The sequence below is a fragment of the Cnephaeus nilssonii genome, assembly GCF_951640355.1.
Source record: "Cnephaeus nilssonii genome assembly, chromosome: 1".
NCBI lineage: Eukaryota > Metazoa > Chordata > Mammalia > Chiroptera > Vespertilionidae > Cnephaeus > Cnephaeus nilssonii.
In genome coordinates, this window is record NC_137072.1 from 78800633 (window position 1) to 78827502 (window position 26870).

At 34.9% G+C, this 26870-nt stretch overlaps 1 protein-coding gene across 1 annotated transcript in view; it reads left to right on the forward strand.

Moving 5' to 3' along the window:
* TECRL (trans-2,3-enoyl-CoA reductase like) overlaps positions 1-26870 on the forward strand; it is a gene marked incomplete at both ends in the record, with an annotated part of 76713 nt that overhangs the window by 4584 nt on the left and 45259 nt on the right. The window contains one exon of the mRNA XM_079779382.1: positions 19816-19867. Within this exon, the coding sequence (XP_079635508.1) occupies positions 19816-19867 (52 nt within the window). The remainder of the gene's footprint in view (positions 1-19815; positions 19868-26870) is intronic.

Consider the following 26870-nt stretch of genomic DNA (forward strand, 5'->3'; position numbering starts at 1 on the left):
TAATAAGTCAATAATTCAAGAGCATGGCTAGAACTCTAAGAGCTTGGGTTGATAAACGTTTCCAATATCATCCCATTCTTTTTTCTTTAATTTTTTTCCAAGGAACTTGACCACTAGAGCCCTCTTTCTCCTATTATTTACTTTGTTTTATGTCAAAACTCTCAATAGCTTTTCAAAGACTGTTACAAATAAAATAAAGCACTCAATAAATCTCCAATCCGTCTTACAGCAAAATACTAGTTCTTACCAGAAAACAGTAGAGAGAATTATAGTGCAGTAAGACTACATACAAATTGCACTTTTAATATTTAGTTAGAAATTTTGAGAATTCTTAACTTCTGACATTATTACTTTTAATATTTCATCTTGGACAAGCTACTTAGCACATTGATGCTTCCATTTGTTCATCTGTAAGTGAGAATGGCATCAGTTTTAATAAAAGGCTAATATGCAAATTGTTCCCTCGACCAGGAGTTTGACCAGCAGAGGCAGGCTGGCCAACCACCCATGTTCCCTCCCCCTGGCCAGGCTGGCCAGACCCCACCCATGCATGAATTCATGCACCGGGCTTCTAATATATCCTATCTAGTAAAAGATTAATATGCAAATTAACCATCACTCTGCTACACGCACAAGCCATGCCCACAAGCCAATCAGGAGCGAGTATGCAAATTAATCCAACCAAGAAGGCTATGGCCACAGAGAGAGCAGGAGGGAGGCTTGGGTTTCCCCGGCAATGGAGGAAGCCAAGCTTTCCCCACACCCTGGTGGACCCAGGCCTCCGCTTAAGGCTACAAAGTTTCAATTATAGAAGATAAATAAATCCCAACAGAAATGGTGGCAGCCACGGAGCTGGAGAGAGCAGGAGGGTAGGGTTGCACCTGGCGATGGAGGAAGCGAAGCTTCTGTAGCCCTGGCCTGCTTTGACCTCTGCATAAGGCTACAAAGTTTCAATTATAGAAGATAATAAATTCCAACAGAAATGGCTGCTGCCACGGAGTAAGCAGAAGGCTTGGCCCGCTCCAGGCTACAAAGTGTCAATTGTAAAAGATAAATAAATCACAGATACCTGGGTCGCTGGGGGGCATGGCTGGCCTGCAAACCACCATAGACCCCTCACCCAGGCTGCCCCATGCCCCAAGGGAACCCCCACCCTGATCTAAGATACCCTTTAGGGCAAACAAGCTGGCCCCCACCCATGCACCAGGCCTCTATCCTATCTAATAAAAGACTAATATGCAAATTGACCATCACTCCAAAACACAAGATGGCTCCCCCCATGTGGACACAAGATGGCCACCATAAGATGGCCAGCAGGGGAGGGCAGTTGGGAGGGACCAGGCCTGTAAGGGAAGGCAGTTAGGGGCGATCAAGCCTGCAGGGGAGGGCAGTTGGGGGGGACCAGGCCTACAGGGGAGGGCAGTTAGGGGTGACCAGGCCTGCAGGGGAGGGCAGTTAGGGGCAAACAGGCTGGCAGGGGAGTGGTTAGGGGGTTATCAGGCTGTCAGGCAGAAGCGGTTAGGGGCAATCAGGAAGGCAGGCAGGTGAGCAGTTGGGAGCCAGCAGTCATGGATTGTGAGAGGAATCCCAGATTGGAGAGGGTGCAGGCTGGGCTGCGGGACACCAGTGTGTGTGTGTATATATATATATATATATTATGTGTTTAGAGATCATAATAATCTGGCCACTCAGTGTATATAAATGACATTATTTTCTTTTTTTCCTGTTCTTCTCCTTCATCATCCTGCTCCTCTTTTTTTCTTCCACATGTCCTCCTCCACCCTTTCTTCCCATCCCCACCCCTCTTTCTCCCTCCTCCTCGGTGTCCTTTCTCCTACTTATTATTATGTAGCATGATATAGTTGAAAGCTTATAAACTTTGGATTGAGTCATAGCAGAATTTATGTCTGACTGCTTTATCTTTTTCCATGGACATGATCCAATATCTCTGCACCTTAATATTATTTCCTATAAAATGATTTAAGTATTATTATTATTGCCCTTTACAGGGGAGAAATTGTGGTGCAGATAATTGAAATGAAGAACGCACTGTGTGTCAGAACCAAGCTATGAACCTGGCCAGTGCATGTTCTGTGCCTTGTTCTCAAGTATTATACACCCACTTGATAGATAATGAGCTGTCATGAGTGAGTCCAAATTTCCATGCTCAGTTTGATTTCATGACGGAGCAGTCTGACTTCTGACACAGACATTGTGTTTCAGGATAAAGATGATGTTTTTAAGGGATAGCTACTTGCCCTTTTATTTGAGACAAAATAAAGTTCTTAAGCATTCTTTCTATGTAGACATAAAATAACATTAGTTAACATTCAAACCTAGAAATTAAAAATGTATTTAAAGTCCCTTTTAATAATAAGTTAAATACAAAATGTGTTATCAAGATTTATATCATTAAAAATTACAAAATTGATATCTTTTTACCAAAAGAGATGATAAACATAATTGTTTTCTATGAAACCAGAGGAGCTCCAACATCCACCCCTCGTTTTGGATGTACTTGGGAATTTCATAATATTGCAGGCAGTTCTAATTTTTAAAAAAATTAGTGCACTTAGATTTATCTCATAAATGGTAATTTTATTATATTAGCAGACATATGTCATGAGAGGAAATGTGGTACAGTGGTTTATGTTCTGAATACAGATATATTTGTGCCTTAATTAGACACAAATAATTTTTTCAAAGCATTATGTAAATTTGCAAGTTATTATTTTATTATCTTACATTACTGAACTACTCTGACTCTTGGTATTCCTTTATCAAAAGTAGGGCAAATATCTGTCTTCCAGGATTAAGTAAGGATTCTACATTTGTAACTAAAATGTAAAGCCATGTGTGCACATGGTTAGTTGTGCACAAATGAATGTAATATTTTAGATAGTGCCAACCTATTAGAAATATGATTATTCCACTGAAGTGAGGGAAATAATGGAATTAATGCATCTTTAATATGACTATAAGGTTTAAGCACTTTTAAAATGATAGTCATTATTAACATTTTTAAAAATGATTCAGAAACATTTTAGAATTGGAAAGCATAATCACAGAGGCTATCTTTGTAGTATCAATTTCTAGTTTTTTTTTTAAATTTCTTTATTGATTAAGGTGTTACATCAATTTCTAGCTTTTGATGTCCAACTCTCTTACCCCAGATAACATCAATCTGTTACTTATACCATGGTATATCATGAAAGATGCCAATGAAGATATAACCATTGCATACAATGTAACAGTTGGGAAAAATAAACTCTAGAAAACTATGCCATGCCAGCAGGGCCAGGTTCGGTGAGCCTGAGGGGGTGGTGAGGATTAAAGAAGACAGACAAGAGAATACAGCTGGGGCTAGGTCGGATCACTGTGCCTGGATGAGGAAACAGTGACCCAGCCTGCAAGCCAAATCTTTATTTTTTTAAAAATATATTTTTTATTTATTTCTTACAGAGAGGAAGGGAGAGAGATAGAGAGCTAGAAACATCGACCAGCTGCCTCTTGCACACCCCCCACTGGGGATGTGCCCGCAACCAAGGCACGTGCCCTTGACCGGAATCAAACCTGGGACCTTTCAGTCCGCAGGCTGATGCTCTATCCACTGAGCCAAACCGGTTTCGGCGCATAGCTTTGTTTTATAGTCAGAGCACACAAAGCAAAACAAGGAAGTGGTCAACATAGTTACAATGTTCTTGTGAGTTTCACCTTGTTTTGGCAGCACTTGCTGCATCTCCCACAGCCCATTAGCCACCTAGGAAGGAACTAGGGAGGACTATAAGGTTAAGCTTAATTATGCTAGGAGGGCTCTGCCCTCCAAGCTGGGACTTGTTTGTGGTCAGCCCTAGGCTTAACCCTGTAGCCACTCCCTACAGAAAACAATGCATGAATAACATTTACAAAATAAATCTTAAAAAGCTATTTTTATTTATGCTTAAACTATAAAGAAGATGTAATTTCTATCTACAAATACATGAGATACAATGATACTCCATTTAGAAAGTCTACACATATAAATAACTTTTAGAGGATGCATCTAGAAGAGTTGAACTTTACCAGATTCAGTGGTTCTCAAACTCTCTATTATGAGTCTTTAGAATATCACAATGAAGTATTTATTAATTCATTAGATATTTGTGGAGATATTTCTCTAGTGCTCTATTAGGTGTTTGAGATAATGCATTCACTCATACAAATGCAGTTCAGATCTTCATCGATTTTATTCTCTCCTGCGGAAGTCAAACAATGTAGATGTAATTTTAGGTGCAAAGGTATCTCTATAGTGAGAAAGAAAACAAGGCAATTTTGAGTGGTAAACAGAGACAACTTTTTGGTGAAAGGAATATAATATTGCATTATCATTTTATTTCAGTTAAATTAAGTTTAACTAGGACTTTGCTGTTTGGATATATAATATATTAATAACTTCTATGTGTAAAACTGTTATGAAATTGTCAAAGTAATAGTTGTTAAGTGGAGAACAGGTTGCCAGATGGTGAGCCACATAGATAACAAGAGAAACTGAAATAGACAAATTCTCACAGGTCCTGGAGGAAGTACACGCCCTACCCTGAGGGCCAAACAGGGAGGACCTGGCAGAGTGCAGACAGAGAGGAGGCAGGTTCTGGGGCACATGCCTGATTCAGGGTCCCTGGATGGAATGCTTTTGGATTCCTGCACTAATGCTGAATTGATCAATTCAAAGAGCAGGATTTTAGTAAACCCCAAAGGGGTCTTCTCTAAGGTGCACACGAGGACAATGGACTGGGAGGCAGGGGGGCTGTTGATTACAGTGCTGCTGGAAAATCATATCAGGAATGTTTATTTACTTGTGACTCTGAGGGCCACTATCTAGGGTGTGTGCTAGCCTGAGGGGCTGGTGTCAGTTTAAAGTCACTGTAGGCCCCTAATATCAAGGCAGCAATAGCAAGGAGTAGCTTAGCTAAACTCTTGATAAAACATGAAGATGTGAGTGCTGTACAATTATCAAAAAGTTGACGATGAAGGGATTCGTAGTTCTTTCGAGATCTAACAGCTCAAACAGAAAAGATAAAAATGGTACTTGCATAATACATTTCTGGGAAATAATTTTGTTTTGACCTTTTGTTTGATTTTTATTTAGAAATTAAAAGCAAATGATATATTAAGCATCTATCATGTTCAGATTGACATTTTACTGGTACTTTTTGGAAACCTAACAAATAACTACCAAAATAATTACTTAATTTGTTTCTGTGGCCTTAGTGAGTCCTTACACATTTTTATTGTTCCTCTCATGTACCTTATGCTCAAAGTTATTACTGACAAAGTTATTACTTCCCTGTAACTATTCCTCATAAAATTAGGAGTTAAAAAATGAGCATAACTTAAGGCAGCATGAAGAAACACAAATTCCAGCCCTAGCCGGTTTGGCTGAGTGGATAGAATGTCAGCCTGCTGACTGAAGGGTCCTGGGTTCAATTCCTGCCTGGCCTGGGCATGTGCAGGAGGCAATCAATCAATGTGTTCCTCTCACATTGATATTTCAATCTGTCTTTTCCTTCCTCTTCCACTCTCTCTAAAAATCAATGGGGAAAAATCCTCAGGTGAGGATTAAAAAAACAAAAACAAATTCCATTACTTTATATTTTAAACTAGAGGCCCGATGCATGAATTCGTGCACAGGTAGGGTCCAGCCAGCCCGCCTGATCTGGCCAGGGGGAGGAGCCACAAGAGGTGGGACAGCTGGCCCCACCCTCCCTCGATTGGGGTGGGGGGGCAATTGGGGGCTGAATCAGCTGGGGGAAGGGGCCTCGGGAGGTTGGCCAGCTGCACCGCCCCCATCGAACTGGTTAGCCGGCCCCAGTGTGCGTCATTGCGATCGGTTGTTCCTGTCGTTCCAGTCACTTGGCTTTTATATATATAGATTATTTAAAACTTCAGAGAGAGGTTTGAAGGGGCAATATTGCAGTAATTGGATACTAATATTTGTATCACATTAAGATTTTTAAAAATATATATTTTTATTGATTCAGAGAGGAAGGGAGAGGGAGAGAAAGATAAAAACATCAATGATGAGAGAGAATCATTGATTGGCCTCCTGCACACCCCATCCAGGGTCCGAGCCCACAACTAGGCATATGCCCTTGACCAGAATTGAACCCAGGACCCTTAGGTCCACAGGCCAACACTTTATCCACTAAGCCAAAGTAGCCAGGGCACATTAAGACTTTTAATGCCCTCACATCTCATGTTTCTGGACACAAATGTGTGCTCACTGAGGTCCTAAGTCTGCATTATCAAGAGTATAGGCATAATGAAATATATTTTTGCTAGAATTTGTATAATAACTGCATCTAAATTCAGCACAGCCTTAAATTATACATAAATATAAGTGATCTTTGATTCATGTATATTAACATTGCACCTTACTTTCTGCTGTGAAAATTATGCTATTTGCATGACTACATTTCAAGAGCTCAAAGGTTTAGAGGGCAATCATTGTTTGAAGTTGTTATCCCTAAAATGTTTCACAATTGATTACAATTAAGTACAAACTGCAAAAATAGCTTACAGGGACATCATCCTAGAACACTGTCAATCCTTCATGCCTCCTTTCCTCTCTCTTTTTCTTCTTTTCTGATTGTTTTTTTTCCTTCATGTCCATTGAAGAATACTAATTTCTCAGTTGTTAGGCACAGACACTGTGAGCACCAGGATGAAAAACAAATCAAACCAAACCAAATACAGGGTGGGGCAAAGTAGGTTTACAGTTGTGAGTACACAAAACACAGAGTTCATTTTTGTATTATTATTTACCAATTATTATACTATTTCCAGATGAACCAGTGTAAACCTCCTTTTGCCACATCCTGTATATTCCTTTCCCTTAGATGTTCACAGTATTGTGATCGGCAATGACGTGTAAATAGTCCCACACAAGATAGTATAACACAAACTAAAACAGGTATGAACAAAGTGGTGCTGAGCCCAGACAGACAATATTCTTTTCTAGTGAAGAAATTGAGGGTGGCTCTAGAAATCTCTTCCAGTTATAAATAGTCCCAGCACACTGAAGGACCATCGTGGGGATATTTCTAAGAGTAAAGGGTGATCTCCGAAAGTAAAAATGATCTCCTCTCAATGCCCAACATCCTTAGCCTCCCAGGCTTTGACGGAAGGCACATTGCTAGCGAGACCTCTCTGGAGAATTTAGGAAGGGATGTGAAGATGAGTTCCTTACCCACTTAAGTCTTTTAAAGGTGCAAACGTGTCGGCTCCATCCCATTAGTATATTATATTTTATTAGTGGATTTGTATACTGACAATCATCAAATAATTTTCAATCCCTGTTGATCTACTGGGATTCAGCTGAGTAATCTGAGCCCAGCAGTGTGTAGCCACAGAAAGCCTATGAAAGTCACACTCGTTTATTTCCCTATGAGAAGTTAATTCTCTTTGAGGCAGATTTATTTGGAACTGCCTGTTACATCTAGATAACAGATATTTTATTTGAGAATTGATCTTAGTCTTATATCAAAGAAGGCTATACCTCTGCCTTCTTATAAACTCATCATTCTAACATCATTTTGTGAAAAGAGCAAATCCATTATTACCTGTCCTTTTTTTTTTCTCTTATTGCAGTTTAAGTGTTCTCATTCCACACTTTTACTGCCTCCAAAATAAACATTTAATATTGCTTCATGTTTGGGTGTTTCTAACTTTGCCATTACTGGTTATTTGATTTTAAAAAAAAAAATCAAAGTGTAATATAATTTGTAATTTATTTTAGCAAAACATTTGATGAGTTACTGGCTGACTAATTGAGTCCTTTCATTGTCAACACTGGTCTCTCTGCCATTGAATATAGATTTATTACCTGCTTCTCATAAACTTCACTTAATAAGATTCTGTTATAATCCAAACTTAATTTAATCAGGAGTTTAACACAGAACCCTGAGGCCTTTATTTAGATGACATGCTCCTCATTTTTATAGATGGGCAATTTCAAAAAGATCTCACTCTAAAATTTTTGATAAATTACTTTTATCTTAAGAGATATTTTATGTAGAAAGAATTTTAACTCTTGACATGTTAGGAAAAACATAAACAACACAACAGCCACAACTGAGCTGTTGATTGCTGAAATAAAATCTGCTTCATTTTAAAATGGGAAGAAAACAATCAAATACTTTTTTATAATTAAAAAGTAGATTCATAAATTTAGTTATTTGCTTTTATTTTATTTTTAATTGATTTTTAGAGAGAGGAAGGGAAAGGAAGAAGGGAGAGACAGAAACATCAATGATGAGAGAGAATCTTTGATTGGCTGCCTTCTACACACACCCTACTGGGGATCAAGCCTGCAACTCCAGCTTGTGCCCTGACCAGGAATTAAACCAGCACTTCTTGGGGCTTGGGTTGGTGCTCAACCACTGAGCAACACCGGCAGGCTATTTGATTTTATTTTTCAATCAGCATTTCTGGCATTGTACAGATATAATGTCTTCTTAGGCCTTTGTTGGTCATAGAATCCGTATAATTTAATGCTCCATGTACATCATAGTTCACATATATAGGCACAATTTGGCTAAAGAACCTAATTTTCAAGCTAACTCTTCTTGGGGTTATACAGTGCTATCATTAAAAAAAAAAAAAAAAAAGGTACTCAAATTTTGCCTTTTCTGCACACAAAGACCCATTTCCCCTTTGCCTGATTATGTCTTTTCTAATTACTCACATATTTTGAATCAGTCCTAAAATGAGTAGACAATGTGTCCAGCTCTAAAATACATAATGTATATATATGTGATGGAATGAGCAATGTTTTAAGATATGTCCATGACTATTTATCTATGAGGTTGAAGAGGCCAAGACACAGAAAGTGATTGCAAGATCAAAGTCTCCCCTCCAATTGAGAATCACCTGTGGGACCAATTATTTAATGAGCTCTAGAAAGAGTCCAACCTTAGTTTATCAAGCTGCCAACTCTCTAAAATCTCTTCCTGCTTGTACCATATCCAATTAAGCAATAAGTCATTTAATTGTATACACAATGTATCTCCTCACTGAACTGTTACTATCCTAGTCACCATCACCTCTACAATGTGGACTGATCTAAATGAGTCTTCACTGAACACCCACAGTGTATGTAGGAGCACAAAGACATACACTGTAGTTTCTATTCGATGTAGTTACAGCCCATCAGGTTCCACAGTATCACCAGGTAAAATACCATTTGGAATTCATGAATGCAGATGAAATGGTTCTGTCATTGCATGATCATTTTGTCACCGAGAATCTGCTTAATTTACAGAAGCCAGATTAATTCTTTTAAAACCTAAGATATCATGGCACTCCTCTGAAGAAAATCCTCCAATAAGTACAGTTCACTCATATCTCATATTCTAAAAGGTTAGATCTTTGCACCCTCATCTCTCTGGTCATATCTTTAACTACTCTGTCCCTAAGTCACTCTACTGCAAACCCACTGGCCTGCTAGCCATTTCTCAGACACTCTTGGCATGGTGATCCCTTCGAGAAGTGGAGATGAGGAATACAACAAATATTTGCCAAAATAATTTATTTTGCTATAGAGCTTCAGTTTCCAAGAACCATTTCAATTATTCTTCTCTTGTTAGGACAAGAAATATATTTTAGGAAGAGGAGTGTTCAAATTAGGTGGATTAATAATATTTGATGTTTAAAGAGGTAGGTAAAAATCTTACTTTTGGAGAAAACTGGCTACCTATAGTAACTCACTTCCCAAAATATACTCTTTGTCTTAGAATGAGCATTTCCTTGAATCACCAGTGGAATAAACTACACATTTTAATATTTTTTTATGCATAATAAGTTTGTGTATGTTTGCTAAAATTCAGTTTAACTGTATCGTGAACTTTTTCAAAAGCAAATATAAAGTATCTTGAATACTTATGTAAATGTCAAATATTTGTGAGTCAGAAGTCGTTATTATAAAATGAAATGCATGGCATGTTTGTTTCACAGTGGTGCCGTTTTTGTACGTAAAATTTGAATTTTTAAGTGCATTTTTAAAAGTGAAATTTAATCAACATGACTCTTAAAATACCATCAGTAGAACAAAAAATAAACAAATTAATTAAACTGCAGAGTTAAACTTACAGTTGATTTACAAACCTGATGTAAATTTTTAAAAGGTGAAAGTCACCCTCCTGAATGTGTTTGCAGCTTTTACAATGAAATAACCGAGCTACAGTCATGAGCCACTTAAGTACAGGGATACCTTCTGAAAAATGCATCATTAGGTGATTTCATGCACTTACACAAACCTACATGGTATAGCCGAGTACACACCTAGGAACACAAAGACATACACTGTAGTTTCTATTCGATGTAGTTACAGCCCATCAGGTTCCACAGTATCACCAGGTAAAATACCATTTGGAATTCATGAATGCAGATGAATATGGTATAGCCTATTGCTTCTAAGCTTCCAGCCTGTTCAGCATATCACTGTGCATGGTAACATTGAAGCATATTAACCTCCATCTTGTATAAAAAAAAACTGCCGTTTGAAACTCTCTGCTATTGTTAGTCCCTAGTCTTGTAAACTCTGCCATTATAAACTCTGTCCCTTTAAGACAGTCTGTTATTCAATAAAATGACTTTGTTTTTAGTTCAAATAATAGAAAAAGATAAACTTAACTGCCTGACCTTGCAAGCTAGCCATCTAATGTAATAGACTAAAATAAACTAATACTGATAACAATTCCCATATTCTTATGCCAAGTACAAACTCATTATGTATTCAAGGTTACAACTGTCTGTAACAATAACTCACACAAAGCTCTTTGTACTTTCTGCAAACAAAGAGGCTCAAAAAGTATAAATATGGGAGACTTCCTGTATGTGATGCTCAGAGATTTGGGAAAGACACCTCCCTCTGGACCGCGCACAATAAACGACTCCTAATTAATTGGCTTATTAAGGTGTCCTGTATCTCATTTGCTGGTTTACGATACAACAACATGAGATTATATTAAGCAGAAGAGAAAATTATGCAATCTAGAGACTAGGTGGACACAAGATGTATGAGGCATACCATTTTATAGCAAACTTTTTAATATGTAGAAAAAATACACTCTAAAATAATGATAAGTATAGTAAATACATATACCAGTAACAAAGTCACTTATCATCAAGTATTATGTACTGGTACACAACTGTATGTGCTATACTTTCATTTGCCTAGCAGGTTTGTTTACAGCAGCATGATCACAAACACATGACTAATGTGTTGTGCTATGTCGTTAGGAAGGCTACAATGTCACTGGGCAATATGAATTTTTCAGTTCCATTATAATTTTGTGGAGATCATCATCCTATATGCAGATCAACTGAAATGTCTCTCTACAGCATTTTTACTTATGTTTTACTTTTACTTTTCTCCTCTAAATCATTGATTTTCAATCAGTGTGCCACAGCTGACTGGTGTACCACAAAAATTTTAAAAGCATGCAATACCAACTATTTAGTCTGGGGCACTGACCTTTTTCCCTTAGATTGTCAAGTCAAAGCATAACAACAGCCAACACAACAGTAGCCATCTGGTGTGAACAAATCAAAATTATAGCAATTGTTTTTATCAAATTGGCAAAAAATATATTTTTTGGTGTGCCACAGAATTGTAGTAATTAGTTTGTGTGCCAAGAGATGAAAAAGGTTGAAAATTGCTGTTCTAAATAATTAATTTTTTAATAGTTCTGTAGTTTTTGATAGCAAACTACTGAAAAACTTAGTAGCTTAAAACAAAGACCATTTACTTATATCATTATTCTCTCATTTTATGATTTAGTTCTCTGCTGGGCTCACTCAAGTATGTGCAGCCAGTAGCCAAGGAGCTAGGTCACCCTCATCAGGGTGTTAGCTGGGAAGCTAGCTCAGGCTTCTCCACATGGTGCTGATCAAAGGGTGATCAGGAAAAGTAGAAATATATGTATGGCCTCTTGTGTCTTAGATTTGCAACTTGGACAGCCTCCCTTCAATACATGTTTGTAATCAAAATACATCAGAAGTCAAGGTAAATTTAAGGTCTGAGAAAAAAATTGTACCTCTTGATGGGAGAATCTGCAAAATTCTGTGGCTATTTTTCCAATCACCACAAAAGTATACTATAGTATAGTATAGTATAGTATAGTATAGTATATAACATATACTTTAATTACTAATAAATAGTATATATACATATACACAAAACAGATTGATATATAATACTGTAACAATTATTTTACTCTTCCTCCCAAATCCTACTAACACTGAACCAATATTACTTATCACACTCATTATTTCCACTATATTTGTGCCTTTACTCAAAGTATAATTCATGGCAATACAATTGAAGGTATGTATAAATGCTATATTTTCCTTTTAAAACTGAAGAAAAAGTGACTTAGCAAATGTCCCTGTAATTTTTACTGCAAATCATCAAGTACAAACCAATTATGCTTTAATCCATAAGTTTACAACAGAATTACCATTTCTTATTCTAAAAAGACTTTTTATTCTGGTCATCATTAGGCAATTATATCAGTTAAAATATACCCTGAAATATTTTACTGATTATAAATAAGAAAAGTCAAACTAGATTTAAAATTTAACACATAAAGATTTTCTCCCTCAGTTTCATCTGCATTTACATTTTAATGAATGATATTAGATGTAGAATTTTTCTGGTTAAGAAATATCACTTTTTCAACAAAATAAATATAAATTAACTTGGAGTATGCACAGATACATTTTGTCCTTTTCTTATTATCATGATACTAAATAATTAATCCATGGGTAATAGACCCAGTCATTTGTTACTTTCTTCATACTACAGTTAACTTTCTTATAATAATACCTATGAGCATTTGGGGAAAAAAATGACTGGCATTTGATTACTAGTGTTTTTTTTAACATATTTTTTATGATTATTTCTTAGTTTCACAGAGGTAATACTGTTTTATTTGAGATAGTCCTTCAGGGTTTATACAGAAACAATTTCATTTAAATATGACTTGGGTTTACTTATTTATTTCAGTAATACCATGTTGCATGTAAACTTTTCTACAAGCAAGCACTATTTTCTTGGTTTCACAAATTGCAATAGAAAAGTATAATAAAAGTCACTTGAGAAGTAATTATAAATTTTAATTCCAGTAGGCTTTTATTTTATTCTTAAACATATGCTCTTAATTCTGTGGTCTTTGTAAACTCATCCAGACCTAAAGTATTCCAATCTAGGTTTCAAAACATATATTCTAAAAATATTCACAAAGAGAATTCACCATGAAAAATTTTGTTTTCTCAAAATCTGAATTAGTTTCTAATTTATAAAACATTTCTCATTTCTGTATTTTGTTAGGATCTCAAAATCTAATATCAATTAGATTTTTAAAAAAATATTTAAATATGTTATAATTTTATATATATATGTATATTTATTATAATATCAATAATGTCTGGCCTAATACCTAAATAAAATTTACACATCATTTATTGGAAATAAAAGTATTTATATAACTGAAATTTATTTAGATAAATATATTTTTAAATATATGGTGAATATTTTAAAGAAATTAATTTATATACTAATGATATTTTCTTTTTGAAATGAAAGGACAATAACCAAATGTGTTATCTAGAATAATAAAAGCATAATATGCAAATTGACCAAACAGCCAAACAGTGGAACATACATCCAGAGGACCACACTATGACACCCACTGGAGCCAGGCCAGCCAAGGCGGGTGTGATGCGATTGGTCAGGGGACCGGCCATTGCCCCATGATCACTCTGCAGAGGGAGGCCCAGGCCACCAGCTGGCGGGGCGATCAATCAATCAGGGGGCTCCACAATTGCCCCAAAGGGGGAGGTCTAGGCCACCAACCAGCAGGCTGCAGTGGGTGGATGGGGCCTCCCTCTGCGGAGAGCAATAGATCGTCCCAAAGAGGGAGGCCCAGGCTACCTAGTGGCGTCACGGCGGTGGGTAGGCAAGTCCTACCACTTTGGGGTGATCCATCACAGGGCTCCTGGACTGTGAGAGGGCACAGACTGGGCTGGAGGACTCCCTCTCGAGTGCACGAATTTTGTGCACTGGGCCTCTAGTCTATATATATAAGAGCCTAAGTGACCAGCCAACCAGCCAATTGTTCGACTGGCTGACCAGTAGCTATGACATGCACTGACCAGCAGGGAGCAGATGCTCAATGTAGGATCAGAAACCACAGGCATGGGAACATGGGACAGACTGATGAATCTCAGCAGGAAGGGGAGAAGGGGGAGGGTGGGAAGAGATTAACCAAAGATCTTATATGCATACTAGAGTCCTGGATTTGTGCATCAGTGGGGTCCCTCGGCATGGCCTGACCCTCTCGCAATCCAGGACCCCTTGGGGGATGTCAGAGAGCCGGTTTTGGCCTGATCTCCACAGGCCAGGCCAAGGGACCCCACCATTGTATGAGTCCGTGCACTAGGCCTCTAGTTGCTATATATAAATAAACATTTGCTATGATTAAAAAAATCTAAAATCTGTATTTGAGTGTGTGTTTATATGCATATATAATTTTAAATAAAAAAGAACTCATTTAAATAATCCATTGTGATATGTAAAGAAATATAATTTATATGACATAATTTTCCAATTTCTTAAATTATAAACAAAATCCAGTTTAAAACATTTAAAACTATTAATACTGATTTTTTTTTGCACATTCATACTGTGGTATCAATTTTATTCATATTAAAAATCCTTGGTATTCTATGAAATACTATACATATTCTGAGTTTATAAACAAATTTTATAGGTGGCTTGTTTATATTTTAGTTACAATCTGAGAATTACTATTAAAATAATATTTGCTTATTCAGAAAACTCCCTACCATTCTGAGTAAAACTTGGGTAGCTACATATCCTATTTACTAATGTAAAATATTCTAATGGAAATTCTCAGGAGTATTTTTCCACTTTCCTGAATTAATCAATCTTAAAATATGATTCTCTAGCCTAGTTTAGTTCTATTCCCTGTGTCCCCAAAATGAGAAAGCAAGAGCTCTTGCCAGGTAGAAGTGGTGCACTGGATATTACGTGTGTATGTGTGTGTGTATTTTCACGCCTCTGCAGCTAATTATTTCTATTCAATTTATCTTGTATTTTGTTTCTCTCTGTGTCTTCATTATTGAACACATTCCTTTTCTTCACAAAGTTTACTGACAATTTTTGTATTGCACTTTGCCATTTTTCTGTAGAGTGAATTTCATGTGGTGGTTGTTTATTTTTCCTTACCCATTAAATTTAATTTCTCTAAGTAGGGTAAATAGTATTCTGGAGACATCTGCTCATTTCAAGAAGTTCCTGAGAAAGTTTTAAAGGCAGCAATAGTACACAATTTTATTTTTTTATGTGTGAAATATTGCAGGACCTGTGTATGGGGGAAATTCAAGTAGAATCTAGTTTGTGAAAAATTTTGACTCTATCCATCAACTTAAATGTTGGATAAAGAAATGATGATGACCCAAACCTCAAATATGATCAGTTAAAATTTATAAGTACATTTTTGATTCAACTAAGAAGTATAATTTACTTGTCTACTTAACAGTGTAAGATGAATTTTTTTCTGACGAGAAAAATGTTAATGACAATTTCAGGATTTCAAATTTCTCCCATCTGCACAATTAATTGTGATTTGCAAAAATGATAGTTTGTCCTTTCTAAGTGGTTGTAAAACTGGCTAAAAAGTAAAAGTTATTATGAATAAGCTTCCCGATGAAGCTACTGAGACATGAATTAGTAATCATAAAGCTTTACATGCTCTATTAATTGGCATCGTGTCCTCTCTTTCTGCTCTAAATACAACTAAAGGCTTGAAAGAGTTGATCAAGCAGTCTTGTGGTTAATTAATTTGCACTCGGATGTCGAGTGTGACTCGACATGGTTAGCATAGGTAGTAGCTCGATGAAAAAAGCAAGCGAGTGCAAAGGGTTAAGCTTGGTTGTCTAAAGCATTTAGGGTTAATTATTTAATTATTACTTTTTTTTTCCTGCTGTATTTGACTAAAATTGCTCCAGAAAGGGCAGTTTTCAAAGGTTTATTCAAAATCAGCACTTTTCTAACATGTGGAAATCAAATGTAATTAAAAAGAAAGAAAGAAGATTTAAAACTTTGTTAAAAGCTTGCAATAACAGCCCTCTTTCACATGTAGGTTTCTTTCAGAAGCACATAATCTTAGTCTTGAAAGCTGGTAAATACAGAGGAAAATGCATATGTCAATTAGAAGGTTATAATTTAAATTATTCTAGTGTTAAGAAAAGCAAACAGCTTTCCCACAGAAATCTATTTTTGAAAGAAATTTCACGAGATTAAGGAATTTAGATTTCTTTTCATTTGAATTTGCAGTCTCGGTTTTACTTTTCACTTCAAAGTAAGTTACTTTAAAATTATTTTCTAACCTTATTGTTATTGTTTACATTAATGCAGATATCCTCATTCTTCCCCTCCCACCCTTTTCCCTCCTCCACTTAGCCCTCCAGTGTGCAAATACAAGATGTGTGCCTTCATAAAGTGACAGCTAACACATAGCAAACCCTAACTGAGGAGTTATTGATCATGAATATTATTTGTTTTTCCAAATTAGATGGTCCTTGAAATTAATAATATACAAATATCTGTGACACTAAGGAATTGCATATGGATTTTAGGCATCCCTGTGAGAGGGAGCAACGTATGTGTGCTTTGTGATTAAGAAACAGTGAGATTAAACAATAAACACTGTTAAAACTGCCAGGTTTTATAAATGTAATTGAATAATCAAATTTAAATATGACCACATCTATGGCTATATAAATATATAACCTTCTCTAAAAACTGTTTTTCAAATATGCCCTAGCATGTTCCAGAAATAGATTGATGCTATAAAATATTTGAAAATTTTATTCTCAGAGAATCCTTTAGGGTCCTTTTGTTATTTACAACATAACACAAATAAGAATTAATGTCATTCTTCAGGATTACATCTTCAAACTTTCTTATTTGGTAAAACATATACATAGAATAAATTAGAAAAAATAAATAGTATAGCACACTGTTAATGTATAGTTGTATTAAGCAGTGAGTGAAATATGGTAAAAATGTATTCATTGTTATGCTTTTAATATATAATAAAAATTAAATATAATATACTAATGTTAATAACACCTGTCTGGGTATTAATACTATTATCTCTTGTGCACTTTTTCCATTTCACACTCCAAAAATAACCTTGAGCAGATCTTAATGTAGCAAAAAATTAAAAATGTATACAACATGCTATGCATGCTTAGAAAAAGAGGAATATTTTTCTTGTATGATCATGAAAATGTTTTTTGATGCAGACTTTGAAGGACAGTTGGGTTTTTCATAAACCAATGAAAGGGATCAGAGGTGTAAAGGAATTTTAGCTTTCAAGTTTGATATGAACAAAGTCAGGAAATCAAAAAGTATTGGAATGGCTTTAAGTGATTTGATAGAACACTTATCCTCATGAATTTTTCAATATAGATGAAGAAACACTTTTTAATTTCTTTTATTTTAATATTAGAAAAGGTTAAGTTTAGCAAATTAAGACCAAATAATTGGTCAGACTCCTATGCACATAAAGAATCCAAATAATATATCTAGTATGGATTTTGTGAACCAATAGTAATTTTGGATGGGAATTTTAACAACACAACTAACTATGGGGCTTAGATAAGACTTTTTTTTCATGATATTCTCAAGTAAACATTTCTCTTTTTGTCCATGTACATTAATTTTAAATCCTCAGGCTTTTCTGTTATATACAGAATGGGGCAAAAGTAGGCTTACAGTTGTGAGTATGCAAAACAGTGTTTACTTTTGTATTATTTTTTATTAATTATTGTATTATTTTCCTTATGAACAACTGTAAACCTACTTTTGCCCCACCCTGTATACACTCTTTATCTTCTATTTGTCTTGTGCACTTACTCATCTTTTAATAGCTAATCTCACTTATTTGAAAACCAAAAATTGAATATTATGCACAGAGAAAATTCAAAAATTTATTTTAGAGATATAGATTAGGATGAACTTATATAATAATATCATTATTACTATAATTTAAATTAAAAAGTTGGAAATCTACACTAATAAAAGAGAAATATGCAAATTGACCATACCTCCACAACGACCACAAGCCAATCAGGAGTGAATATGCAAATTAACCCAACAAAGGTGGTGGGTTAATTTGCATATGCAGGCATGGAGCCGCAGGGCAGGACACCTGCTATGAGGGGGAGGGCGGGGGGCAGAGGAAGCTACAGGAGTGGAGCAGAGAATACTGAAGGCTCCAGCTGGAGCAAAGATGGAAAGCAGAGGCCAGAGCAAAGGCCTGGGTCCCGGGTGCCGGAGGATAACCGGTGCTGGCAGCCAGGGGAAGGAAGGCCTATTGCACAAATCTTCGTGCAATGGGCCTCTAGTATATATATAAAAGGCTAATATGCTGTGTCCCTCTAACTGTCTGACCAGTCACTATGATGCACACTAACCACCAGGTGGCAGACACCTAATGCAGGAGCTGCCATGATGCAAACTGGCCATTTACAAAGAAACAGCACCGCGGACCTGGCACCAACAAAGCAACACTTGGCTTCCCCCAAGTGGGACACAGGTCCCACCACCAACCCAGAGCCACACACCACAAATCACAGACAATGCTGCCAAGCCCCCATGGCACAAAATGTGGCTCAGCCCAGCCCAGAAATGGTGGCTGTGGGCACCGGGTAATGATGTCATGTAGCAATACCTGGCTTCCTCTCCCTAGTGACTAGCCTCCTTGGAGTTTCTTCAGCCCAGGAACACAACTTGCTTTATAGCCAGGTGCAAACATTTTACACTTTAACCAAATGTCTGTGAAGTGTTTTCCTGTGCCTCATCTCATTTGATCCTCACAGAAGTCCTGGAGTAGGCAGATAGGAGACTTGGTAGAATCCTATTTTCTTTTCATTAGCCAAAAAACGGAAATTTAGAAAGCTTAGAAACTTGACCCGACTGAAAAGAAGTAAAAAACGGTGGAACTTAAAAATGACTTCAGGTTTCCTCACTGCGCAGAATATAGTCAAACACTGCTGCAGTTAAATATTTTACCCTTTGTTCTCCCTGCATGATCTACAACAATAATCTGCTTCATGTTGATATTTACTGCTGTGTTGTTGACAATTACCTGAAAGAGAATTTGGGGTGCTTCACTGGGCTGGAAAAAGTTTAGCTAAATCAGAAAACAGGTCTCATTAAGCAAGTTTATTCTATATCTATAAAAGGCTAAGTTGACTGGCACATGCACGACACATATAAAACTTTTGTGGGCGCTAATTGCAAGCGTGTGTTTCAATCTGTCACTGTCGATCGTGAATTTGGTTGACACTTCTATTATAGAGAAAGGGTGAATAGGGATATTAAAATATTTCTTCTAACTAATTTCCTTTCAATGTGCAAGAATCCATGCACCAGACCAGTAATATATATATATATATATATATATATATATGTATATATGTATATATATATGTATATGTATATATGTATATATATATGTATATGTATATATATATATATATATATATATAGCAACATTTCAAGTTGTCAAAGCAACAATGACTAAAAGTTAAATTAAACAAAATAAACAGGCTATTTTGTAATAACTTTACACTTCAAACATATTAAAACATATTAAATTGTTTTCTTATTAAATGTACAGCAAACTGATAAACACCTTTTCCTTATACTAATTCTCTCTATTTTCTTGTCCTTTGCAGATGATGCAAACATCTACTATTCATGATGTTAAACAAAAGTTTCACAAAATATGTAAGTTTTATATATACATTAGAATTTATATTATAGTCTTATTTTTATCAAATTGGTTCAAAATTATCTGTATTAGTAAGAATAAGTTCAGCCCTAACTAGTTTGGCTCAGTGGATAGAGCACTGGCCTGTGGACTGAAGGGTCCCAGGTTCAATTCCAGTCAAGGGCATGTACCTTGGTTGCAGACGCATCCCCAGTGGGGGCTGTGCAGGAGGCAACTGATCCATGTTTCTAACTCTCTATCCATCTCCCTTCATCTCTTAAAAAAATCAATAAAATATATATTTTAAAAAAGAATAAATTCAATATTATGATGGAAAGAGTATATGGAAACCATATTTTAGCATGGAACTCAAAAATAATATTATGCTAAATTTCTCTTGACCATAAACATTCTTGCATCTTACTCTCTGATGCTTTAATCCTCATTATTCTTTTGTTTTTTCACAAAACTGTTTTCTAGTTAATATTTGAACAATTTTCATTCTAACATCATTAATAAATACAAAGCATAAAAAGTATTAATCAATACTATTTATTTATATTTAAGCAACATTTTAATAAAAGTTTTTACTCTATGTATTGTATTTATTATTGTCAAATTGCTTTCACATAAGAATTATTTATACATTTAAAATATATTATTTAATTTTATTAATAGCTAAACATTAAGAGAGCTCATTATTATTTATTTGAAAATATTTATATGAAGTTTGTATAAATTTGATTTTTATTTTTAAAACATTTTAACAAAGTTTACTCATACCTTAAACATACTGAAACTGTAATTGCTAGGAAGAATTTTTCAATAAGCATTTTTAGAGCAATTTGATATATTCATAGCCAAATTGACAGAAAATAGGATAGTTTCCATTTACCCCCTATCCTCATATACGCATAACCTTCCCCACTAGTAGCATTCCACATCAGAGTGGTACATTTTTTGCAACCTAGTAATCTACTTTGTCACATCATTATGATCCAAAGTCCATAGTTAACATATGAGTCCATCCTTGGTGCTCTACAATCTATGGGTTTTGCTAGGGAGAATTTTATTTTCTTTTTTCATGCATTTTTATCTTGATAAATAAAACCACATACCATTTTAAGTTTATGATTTAATAGTATTAACTATATTTACATTGTTATGAAATATGTTCAGACCTTTTTCATCTTGCAGATCTGAAACTCTGTAGCCATTGAACAATAACTCCCTATTTCTTACTCCCCAATCCCTGACAATCATCATTCTACTTTCTGTTTCTATAAATTTGATTACTTTAGATACCTCAAATAAATGAAATCAGACAGTATTTGTTTTAGTTTTTTTCTTTTTGACCGGCTTATTTCACTTAGTTTGATGTCCTCAAGGTTCATCCTTGCTGTAGCATGTGTCAGAATTCCCTTCCTTTTTAAGGCTGAATAATGTTCCATTAAAGGTATATACTGCATTTTCAATCCTTTGGATTTAGTTGAACAATGTTTCTTTTCTGAAAATATTCCTAAAGCTCACAAATTAGAACATTAAGTTGTTTAAGGTATTTAGGGTAAAATAGGTAGTTAGAGTAAAATAGAAATAATTGTTTTTTTTATTATTTTCATTATTTCTTTAGGAAAAAAATAAAATCTTTACTAAACACTTACTGCATATATGACATTACATTAGGTATAATGATTAAATGACAGTATAAGATATCCCTGTTAACCTTAAAAATATAGCCTCATGAGGAAGATAATTAAAATAGTTAATGTATCTAAAACTTATAAACATTGGGGAGAAAATGATTTAGAATTTTTAATAGGAATAGAAAGCATAAACAGGTTGGAACAGAATTACTTGAAATATGCTTAAATTCATACAGAAGTTGAGTCCTGATATTTTACCATAAGGACATATAAGACTTGAATATGCAGAAGAGAACTAGAATGGGATTATAATAAGAAAAAAGGACAAAAAAAGATAAGAGGTCAAAACAAAAGATCTGCCATGGATTAAATCTCTGTGTTTAGCAATCAAGTCATGTGTGCATTATGACAATATTTTATAAATTATTGAAATTTTTTTCAAACTCTAAATTTGTATCTAATCACATAATCCATGTGAACCAATGTAATTATGATTATTTCCAGTTTATTTACATCCTAAATGCATTTGATTTGAGTTATTATTTTCTTTGCATAAAATATAGTTCTCATTAAAGTAGTAATTGAATTGCCATCTTTGGAATGACTTAGATCTTTTTTTTTTTCTCCTAATAAAATAGTTTCAGAAAATTTAGGTTGTAATAATAAGTGAAAAGATATTTGAAAATTACATTTTACTATAAAGTAAAAGGTGCAAGAGAATGTTTGCATTTAAATTAATATGACAATATAAGAAATGCATTATTTCTATATTTTTCTGAAAATGATGAAATGAATCAGAGGCTAATATATGGATAGAAAGAATGAGCAGTCACTTTGAGGTGTGATTCTATGACTGGTCCGTGATAGTTCGTATCTACAGATAGACACATAAAAATTACATGGAATCTTAAAGTTGTAGAGTCAGAAGTTTTATATTTATGTGGTCGAGGGCCTATTTTTAGTAGTTAGACAAGTGAAGTTAGGTAGTTTATGTAAAATCTTAGAAGCGTCCAGTTTTAGATGTGGAAAATTGGATAATGACAATAATATGGTTAGTTTTAATAGCTAATTATATATATCAAAGCTTAGGGATTTCTTGACAACTATTGTTTTAGTTTTCGAAGCACAGTTTTAAACTTTAAACACTTTCTATAAATTATAACTTTATTCATTTTTCCAAAAGTACTTTTATCTTGAAAATATATCCATCACTTACAGAAAAGTTATATTCAGAAAATTTTGCATTTATACTATATTTTAAAAGTGTATTGATCTTCAGAGTATATAAAATTTAGACACAAAAACATTTTTTCCTTATATTATATTACAGGGAATGATCTCAAAGTTAATTAAATTGGATATTGTTATTGTGTTTAATATGTTTTCCAAATCAGAAAAGGACCCCTCCCAAAAAATGTTAATATTAACATGATGTGACTGTACATAGAGATTTTAAAAAGTTATGTACTGATTGCCTTCATATTTTATATGTTTAGCATATTTTAAGACCATGTGACATTGAATACTTTATTTAAATTTATAAAAATATTCAAAAAATAATCATATACTAGTATATTTTACATGTAGTTATATTTATCTAACTACAATTGTTAGGTTTTTATAGACTTCTTTACTTTCTGATGCCAAATGTTTTATATATATATATATATATTTACATTTCTGATGCTGTTTATTTCCAGACCCTGGAGTTATAATAAGAATTGTAACCTTGAAAGAAAAAAATAACTGATCAGAAGACTGGTTTTCTGAGGGAAGAATGCTCCTTACATGTCTTTTATCTCTGGCCTTTGTTCTTTTAGGTGTTCTCACTAACCTCAATTTCTTGTCTGCCTACTATTTCTCTGACTTCTGCCAGCTTTCCATTTTTAGTTTTATTTAGGAACTTTTTTACCTTGATTTTTCTTGTCTTATACAATGTCTATCTTAGGTTCTTCCAAGATTCATAATTTTTCAGTTCTGCTTTGTTAGGGGTCATTTTTTAGGTTACCCTGGTAACACCAGCAAAGAGATGGGTGAGGAAATAGAGGAGGAAAATGCAATTACAATGTTAGCTCTTAAGGGAAAACAGAATGAGCAATGGTTTTCATAAAGAAGAGACACCTATTAAACTATATATATATATATATATATATATATATATATATATATATATCAAGCACACACACACACACAAACATATTACTTTCACCTATTTCCTCTCATCCCATTTAACATTCCAAAAACTGTATACGTATACTAATTTAAATCTGTAATGATGTATTCTACCTTGTATATTTAATTGATCAAAAATCAAGATGTTTACCAAAATAGCAAATGAATTCTAGTGAAAAAAATTCTACCTGTATGTTAGAAGTTATTTCTCTATGCTTTATCATATACAAAATTATTTAAATTTTTATAATCTAAACCTCTAAAGAGAGGGATGAATGATGGGATAGTTTGCACTGATAAAATAGAAGCTATACTAATAAAAACAAAGAATTTTCAAGCCAAGTTGGAATGAATATACTCTTTAGGAACTGGGTCTTTACTCTTGTAATCTAAAGAATCTGAAATAGAAAATGCAAATTATTGCCATTACACAAAGTTGTATAAAGGTAGAATTTCATCCACATAGCTTTTTTAAATTAAAATTTTCTATTTTTTTAAAACTTCTATTGATTTTATTGTTATAGGTGATTTGCTATCATATCATGGTACCCTGAAATGTATTCCAATACCATGCATAATCTCAAAAAAGAAACTAGCTACCAACTATCTATTATGAATATGATTATTTGTTTAGTAGAGCTAAATACTGTAATTATATATAAAACCACACTTTTAGCCCTGAATTGTATGGCTCAGTTGGTTGGAGCTCCATCTCATACACCAAAAGCTCTAAGGTTTGATTCCCAGTGAAGGCAATTCTAGTACTCAGGTTACAAGTTCGATCTCTGGCTGGGGTATATATGTGAGGCAAGCAATCCATGTTTCTCTCACAGCAATGAACATGTTCTTGGGTGAGAATTTAAAAACAAATAATGCAAATATGACTAGAAAGTGCTAATGAAATTTCTCTTGTGAGACTAATCTAAGAATTAGCAGTATATGAACTTAAGTAAAAAACAGGATGACAGTCAGTTAAAGTGTAATTTGTGCATTAACTGTCATAAAAGTTTCTGAAAGAAAAGAAAAATAATTTTGCCTATGGCTTGTGTGTTACCTATTGGTTGACAACACCATAAAGCATTCCAATGTTTATAATCTATTGGAGTACTTGTCTCTGCAGTTCCCAGAAAAAGCCTTGGGAAGAAAGCAAGAGAAAGAACAATGAAATTAGCAGATTGAATATAGTTTTAGCCACATGAAGGTATATATAATTTATTGTGACAGTTGAAATGCATATAAATCTTGCCAAAAAGCCAGGGGAATATAAACAATGGTAAACTTTGAAAGGTTCCAGGAGAGTAACTCAAAACAAAGATAACAGACTAGTAGGATTTATCATATATAGTATAGAATAATGAGTATTCTGTAGGCAATTTAAAAGGAGCCTCCTGGACCAGGCTGCAGAATTTCCTAACCTCTCAACAAAAGAAGCTCGAAAAATGATAAATGCAACCACAGAAAGAAGTGGCAGAATGCTTTGCTTAGAAAAAGTCCTTTGTTGGTAACTCAGGAAGTAGCTAACATTCTATAATAGTTCATTTGGCAAAAGGAATTATGAACTTTGTCAATAATTTACAGAGAAATGTCATTATAATATAGTGTTCATAACATAGTTTCTTACTATAGCTTATTAATGTTTGCTATTTTGAAATTCAGCTAAAGATGTATAGAATAATATAATTTTGTTTTCTCCAAGTCTTCTTAACTGCCTTAATTATATCCCTTAAATTTCTTACTTAAGCCAGTGTTTTCTTTATGCCTTTAATCTAAATCACATTATAAACCACAAGCACATATTGGTATCCCAGTATTGAAAATGTACTTCCTTTCACTGTGACTACTATAGAATATTGGTTATATTTACATTGCTGTCTACGTAATGTCATTGGATACTCAGAGAAGTGTTGAGGATTCTATTTACTTATATGATATATGATATATGATTGTTTACAGAATCTTATGAGATCAAACTGTTAGGAAGGGTCAGCTGTTTTGGTAGTCAAGGTTCATGTAATAAAACTGTCATAACTAATAGCAATTCCTAAAATGCATGAGGTGTGATCCTGTCTGTAAATTGTTTTGTCCCTCATGGCACAGCATTTAAACCTGTGCATTGCTGTGCAATGTCAGGGTTATTTTGATCATCTTTTAAGACATTGTAATGTTACCCAAGCCTGATACTATAAAATATTTTGTTTAATAATTCTCAAGCATCAAAATCGTTGAGTTAGCAACATTTGAACTTGAACAAATATATACATTATACATGCTTCAAATATTAGAGCAGATAGTCTATCTATAGCAGATGATTGATTTCCAGTTTATATTTGAGTGTGTGACTGTGTGATGACATTTAAATTTCCAGTGGAGATAGATGACTGGAGAGTGAGAAGGACTGGCTATCATATTGTAAAAAGGAATCTATATATATAAAAGTCTAAGCAACCATTACAACTGAACAACATGAACAGACCAACTAGTCGACCAGTCGCTATGATGCACACTGAACACCAGGGAGCAGATGCTAAATGCAGGAGCTTCCCCCTGGTCTTCAGTGCACTCCCACAGCCAACGTCCCGTGGATGGCCAACCTCCCGAGGCCCCTGCCCCCAGCCAGCCAGCCCCCCATCAGCCCCAATCGGGGGGGGGGGGCAGCCAGCCAACCTCGCGCAGCCCCACCCCTGGCCAGCCGGCCCTCCCGACTGGCTGGCCAAACTTCTGCAGTCCCTGGCCAGCCCCCCAATAGGCCAGCCCCCCAATAGGCCTCAATTGGGGGGCTGGCAGGGCAACCTCCCAAGGTCCCTCCCCCTGGCCACCCAGCCCCCTATAGGCCTCGATCGCCGGCCAGGCTGAGGAACCCCATCTGTGCATGAATTTATGCACCAGGCCTCTAATAGTCTCAATAATATGATTCCAGGAAGCACACAAAGCACTAAAACCACTGGTACAAATATCATATCTCAAACTTTAATAAATGTTCGATTTTTTTCTGTTTTATTTTTATAAATTTTTATTTTGGCAGCTACTGTTTCTGATTGAACTTCATTAATTAACAGGATTATGGACATGATGTATGATGAGTAATATAAAAAGGCAAGGAAGCCTATTAAATAGAGCTTGAAGCAGCAATAGTCTTCTCTCTTCCCTGAGATTTTCTTCCTTAAGGAAATTTTCAGAAAGACACAAAATGCATCACAGTGCAATT